Raw genomic sequence first — 6,703 nt, 5'->3', positions numbered from 1 at the left:
CAACCTACCTCCCTTAATTTACCTTTGTCAAATAGACTTCTGTGGCCAGAATATTGTTAACCACTTCTTTTGTGATGCACCACCTCTACTGAAACTAGCTTGCACAAGCACTCAGATGGTACAGCTAGTTAATTTTGTGGTTGCAGGTAGTGTTATAATGACTTCTTTTACCTTAATTATGTTATCTTACACTATGATAATGAAAAGTGTGATAGCAATTCCAACAACAAAAGGGAAGAAGAAAGCCATTTCAACGTGTGGTTCACATCTTATGGTCGTGGGAATCTTCTTTGGAAGCTTGATAGTCATGTACGTACGGCCTAACTATGAACATTCTTCAGAATATAATAAAGTTGTATCTGGTTGCTACACAATGGTAACACCTATGCTAAATCCTATTATATACTCTTTTAGAAACAGAGACATGAAAAACTCTCTAAAACATAATTTTATATGTAGTGAGCGCTAATAAACATTTACTGTTAAAGGTGGTATTAGTACTATACGTTTTATGTTCAAAATGTTACAGTTTGCTACCTTTTGCTTACATTTGTGTAGCAGATTTATTTGTAACTAATATAATAAATTCAATACTTTGATAAAAATACAATATTAATATAAATACTTATGTTTGCTGTACAATGTATTTATTGCTAAGATGATTGACAAGAAGACACTGGAAAAAATAGTGATGAATAAATCAAAAAGTATGATGATGAATACATAATGAAAAAGAAATCGGCATTAATGATCAGTTGTTATTATCAATAAGGCACAAAAACTGGTAATAGGTAGAATCTAGCAAACATGTGTCTGGTCTAGAACCGGCAAAGTTAGGGTTATTAGAAGTATGGAAGGTGGGTGGCAGGTTTTGTTTTTAAAGTAGGAAGTGAGGGAGAAAGTTTGGTTCACTGGTGTAATAGGTCATTGGGAGGAAGATTGTTTCAGTGTCAGCAGGTAGTGAGATAAGAAAAATGCTTTGGTGGTCCATGGTAGTAAGGTTGACAATTGTTGGCAGTTAGTGATAAAAAGACTACCCCAGTGTCAATGGCCAGTGGGAGAAAACATGCCCCATTGTCCTTGGGCAGTTGGAGGCAGAATGAGCTAATGTCCTTATTAGTGGGAGGAAGTATCCCAGTATCAGCAGTCAGCAGGAGGAAAAATGTCTCAGTATCGGTGGTCAGAAGGGGAAAAATGGCCCAGTAACAACAGATAATGTGAGGAAAAATGCTCAAATGTCAGCACTCAGTGGTAAAAAAAGGACAAGGGGGTTCCAGATTTCAAAAAGTTGCCCCTGCAGAACCACACAACAATATGAAAGATAGGTTGCAGGGATGAGGACCCACTTTCTTTGCCTTCTCTTTTACTGTTATGGGCAGAAGGTTTGCTGGCTCACCCAGTTTACCCCAAGATAGTCCATCTTCTCCAGTCTTTTAGAGATTAATTAAATAAAGCCCTATGTATTAAGGGGGGTGGTATTGATGTTCTTTGCTTGCAATTTGGGGAAGTCTGTAACACATGAATGCTATTTATTAATACCTTATACATTTTTTTAGTTATGTAACTAACCCTCCTTTAAGGATCTCTGCCTTACATTTGAAGTATATCTTGAGGGAAAAAATTGATCCGTTATCATGATTAAAGAGTAAACTTAACCTTAGGGGATACTGACAGGTAAGAGATTGGGTGATAAATTGAATTGGAATGAGTGTTAATATAAAAAAGAAAACCAAGATCTGGAAGAAGGTGACTAATATTGTCAAAAGTAGTGGGAAACTACTAAAGAAGAAGAAGAAGAGAGAAGATGCATGGTGATTTGGCTCCAAGAATGCCATACAGGACATGTGTGAGAGCTGTTTCAGTTTGTTAGTTAAAAACTAGATCAGTAAATTGGTAAAAAAGGATTTACAATATTATGACATTACCAAGCAATTGTGGCAATTGGTATAAAAGATAATTGTGCATCATATTTTGCTGTTATGCATGTCTAGTGTGTTTGATTGTTCAATATTTCTTGACATATGTTAAAAGTGGTCTTTTCCACTTGTCAAAATAACGCAAATTTTACAGTGCCATGATTCCTTTTTTTTTTTTGGGGGGGGGGGGGTGCTGAATTCGAAAATGACATCCAGTTTTTCCCACCATGTAAGGCAGAGGTCAGAAAACTTTTTGGCCACTATGCTATTTCAGGGGTAGGCAGGAGCACAGTAGGCCGGACTCTCTCTCGAGTCCTGCCCTAATGACTCTGCTCACACCAGGAAAGCCCCCTAAAGGGAAATCCCTCTCCTTCGTATGCATTGCATATTTACAGGAGTTGTTAATGATGGCCGCAGTAAATAGGAAAGGCAGCCACATGTGGCTCCGGCTCCGCCATGGGTTGCTGGCCTGGATTAGGCCCGATCGGCCAGGGGGTATTAGGCTGAAACAAATTACCGGCTAGGCCGTATCTGGCCTAAAGTCCGGAGTTTGCCGACCTGTGATGTAAAGTTTTCCCGCTGACCACCATATTCAACCTGGCCATTTGTTATTATTCCCTGACAGCCAATACTGTACTCACACAGAGTAATTTAAAAACTTTCCAACCAAAATGTACCAAGTCTAACCAAAATGCAGGAGTCATAAAAAAGCAACAAATAAAACAAAGGAATAATGTAAATAAATGCAAAGGCAGTGTTCAAAACAAAGCAACAAGAGCTAAATTTCTGTGTTCTTGGGGATATGTCTGCTCGAGGTTGTTGCACTTCACTTGACAGTTTTTGTAACAAATGTGGGAATTACTAACGATAAAAACATCACTGCTTTGTTAAAAAAATGTATTAGTTTATTTAGCATATTTTGAAGTGAAACTTGGGGATCTGGACAAGTTGTGTGCTTCACATAAAGTCTGCTCTATTTGCCTGGAAGAGCTTCAACAATGGTCTCAAGATAACAAAAAAAAAATTAATTTTGGGGTGTCTATTGTCTGCAGGGAGCCACACAATCACACTGATGACTGTACTCTTGTGTCTTCAAGAGGTATAAATAGAAAAACAAAAAAGAAACTTCATACCCAAATCTCCCATCCACCTTGTGTCATGTTCCTCATGATCCTGGTATTCCCTGGTCCCCTGGTCATCCCCACTAAGTTGATTGGAGAATGTCTTCTGTTGCTGGGCTCAGGGCTGAAGGAAAAAGATTTGTTCACACCAGGTATCTCATTCTTGTGGTACAGGAAGTGAAAGGAAGATTTTGTTTCATATTTTTCGCATAACAGTGAACTGGTGTGCTGTAACGATGTTCCTGGGCTGTTGAAAAATGTTCAATTTGGAGTACGATAGCAATTGAGTTTGTTCGTTGACAATGGCAGTATGTTTGTCTCAATACCCATTGGCTTTTAAGTACACTTGAAAAAGTGATAAGAATTTGAGCTTAAAATACAAGGACCATTCATTACTAGGGATGAGCGGGAAGGCCTTTGGCAAACTGATTTTGCGGACCCATCAGAAGTTCCAGGAAATCATTGTCTGCGATCCCCGGGCACTAGAGGTTAAATAACTTCTAGTGCCTGGGGATTGCAAACAGGAGGATTCCCAGGGCTGCATAAGAGACTGCAGTCCTGAGAATTCATTGCGATCCCGGGGCACTAGAGGTTAATACCCTCTAGTGCCCGGGGATCACAGTGGAACTGCAGATGAACTCTCAATTGAGAAACTCCATTGAGATTTCACCTGCAGTCACAGCTGATTGGAGGGACTCCCGTGCCTCCTCCAATCAGCTGTGACCGCAAAGTTTCCACGGTCACCCGTCTGTTGAAAGTTCATCTGCAGTTGCACTGTGATCCCCCAGCACTAGAGGTTAATTAACCTCTAGTGCCCCGGGATCGCAATGGATTCCCAGGGCTGCAAATTTACACCGGCTGTTCTCGCTTACAATTTCAGTAAGCGAGAACGGCCGAATTCGCAGTAAGCGAGAACGGCCAAAACTCACTCGCTCATACCTATTCATTTGAAGCAGAAGTTTTAAAGTCATACTTATGTTTTTCAGATAGCATGGCAGATACAAGTATCCATGTTTCTTGTGTAAGTGGGACAGTAGTCAACAAGAAGGATTGGCAAAGACAGTTGGCATTGGAAACTGGAAGTAAAAATGTTTTGAGGGCATATCTCATGAACCCAAAGAAAGTACTTCTGTCTCCACTTCACATCAAATTTGGGATCATAAAGCAGTTTGTGAGAGTTCTATCAAGAAAAGACAAGTGTTTCAAATACCTGGGAAACAAGTTCCCAGCATTGTCAGAGGCAAAGTTAAAAGAGGATATTCATCTGTCCTGACTTCCACAAACTGATAAAGGATCCACAGTTTGGGACAAAAATGGACGAGAAGGAAATAAACAGCTTGGCTTTCTTTTAAGGGATTGGTCAGCAAATTAGTAATCCTTGGTAACCAAGAAAACCCAAACTTTAAAGCCATTGTTAAAAATATGTTGGCAAAATTAGAAGAACTGGATTGTTCAATAAGTCTCAAGCTCCATTTCATCCACTCTCAATTTGGACTACTTCCCCGGGATGCAGTGAGCAAAGGGTTGCGGGATGTCAAAGAAATAGAAGGGAGGTACCAGGAAAAGTGAAACATAAGCATGATCGCTGACTATTGTTGGGGGCTGCAGCATGAAAGTGTGGACAAAATCATAAAAAGAGAAACCTAAGGGGAAGTTTTGAAGGACAGCAAAAAGTAAAAATACATTCTCAATAGTGTTTTGTTCCATTTTATATGTTTGTCTGGGAAATAAATTACAATTGACATTATTAATAAAATTGGAAAGGCTTGTAAGTGAAGACTACATAAATTATTACCAGCATCAGTATTACTGGGAGCCGGGCTCCTTACAGGAGGCATCCCTGGCATCCCTGGAGCGATAAACACCTCAGAACTATACCATTAGTCTGAACATGCCTTTATTTATACATGTTTTTCTAAATTGCTTCTGAGGTGTAAGAACTGCATCCTAAGAATACAAGCAAAAAATAAAACAGAAAAGGTGCACATAAGCACCTAAAACTTGTGTGTTGAGAGGCCATTCTAAATGAATAACAATGCACTACACAAAGTGTTATGCATTGCCTTTCATTGTGATAATAGGTCTGATTCATTAATTCTCTCCATGACTTGAGAAGATACATTACCATGTGAGAACCTGGGTGATCCAGCCTTGAAAGGATTTCTCAAAGCTAATTTGCTATTAGTTGGCAAATGTTTTCAATCCTAGATTAGATCCATTCTAGGTTTGCTGGAGTTTTAATAAATCAGGCTGGATGTATGCATTGCCACAACACATTACAAAAGATTTATGGTAAAAAGTCAGTTGACGTTTAGAATATTGAATATATTATGTGCAATGTATAGTTTTTCCCCTGATATGCTCCTAACCTGCAATAACATTGTTGTGAAAGTAACTAATTTTGTGGGGCAGGGGGGGGGGATATCTTCTGACAAACATCTCATCATCACATGCCTAAAGGTAACATTGGACTGCTACAGTCGTTTCAACATAAAAAATCTTTTTTTGACTGAATCTTTCACTTCTTTATTTCTCAAGCAGTAGATAATAGGATTAAGAATTGGTGTTATGATAACATAAAAAACTCCCACAACTCGATTAAGAGTAAATGTAAATCCCACCTTGGGTCTTACGTACATAAATATAACAGTGATATAATAAATAAAAACTACAGTTAGGTGGGAACCACAGGTAGAGAAAGCTTTGGAGCGACCTGCAGTTGAAGGCATCTTCATGATAGCTGTGATGATATATACATATGAAAACAAAGTTATAGTAAATGAGGTAACGATTACTAAAGAGGCACAAATAAAATCAAGAAGGTCATTAAGATAAGTGTCCACACAGGAATTTTTAAGCAGAGGAGGAGCATCACAAAAGAAATGGTTAATTTCATTGCTACAAAATGGAAGCTGGGAGATTAAGAAAATAGGAGGAAAGGTAGTTGAAAATCCAACAAACCATGAACATATGCTTAGATTTTGACACATATCTGTGTTCATGAGAACTGGATAATGTAAAGGATTACAGATAGCCAAATACCGGTCAAACGCCATAACACCCAAAAGAAAACATTCTGTAGAACTCAAGAAAAAGAAAAAGAACAATTGGGTTATGCACCCAGTAACAGAAATTAGTCTTCCCTCTAAAGTAATTGTGGCTAGAATTTTGGGAACAGTGACAGAGACGTAACATATTTCTAGCATTGCAAAATTGCAAAGATAAAAATACATTGGCTTGTGAAGATTCCTCTCTGTCCTGGTAATAATCATTATTATAATATTGCTCAAAATGGTTAACACAAATGTAAACAAAAGCAACACAAAAAGGACATACTGCAAAGCTGAAGATCCTGGAAATCCCAGTATAATAAAGTGTACCACCAATGTTTCATTTTTTATTACCATTTTTAGAAAGATATTATAAATAAGTTTAGTGAACAAATCTAAATTAACTGCAGTTGCTTAGACTTTTTTATACTTTCAAATATTTTAGTAAACATTTGCAAATGTAAAAATTACTTTTTGCTGTGAATGTCCTCAACATTTCACCATATCAGCACCTGGAACATAAAAGGGCACAATATTGTTCTTCATCTACAAAAAGCTTGTTCTGTAAAATGAAACAACCTTAAAATAATATGTTTTTTGCATCATTTTAGGTGTA

The 6,703-nt window shown here is 38.0% G+C and overlaps 1 protein-coding gene across 1 annotated transcript; it reads right to left on the bottom strand.

Moving 5' to 3' along the window:
- Nucleotides 1-5,511: 5,511 nt before the first annotated feature.
- LOC140332722 (olfactory receptor 6B1-like) lies at nucleotides 5,512-6,444 on the bottom strand. Its single transcript, XM_072413916.1, has one exon. The coding sequence runs from the start codon at nucleotides 6,442-6,444 to the stop codon at nucleotides 5,512-5,514; it is 933 nt and encodes a 310-aa protein (XP_072270017.1).
- Between the last annotated feature and the right edge of the window lie 259 nt (nucleotides 6,445-6,703).

Source organism: Pyxicephalus adspersus, chromosome 6 (genome assembly GCF_032062135.1).
Source record: "Pyxicephalus adspersus chromosome 6, UCB_Pads_2.0, whole genome shotgun sequence".
Lineage (NCBI taxonomy): Eukaryota > Metazoa > Chordata > Amphibia > Anura > Pyxicephalidae > Pyxicephalus > Pyxicephalus adspersus.
The sequence above is the reverse complement of the archived record's forward strand: the minus strand, read 5'-3'. Positions and strand labels throughout refer to the sequence as shown.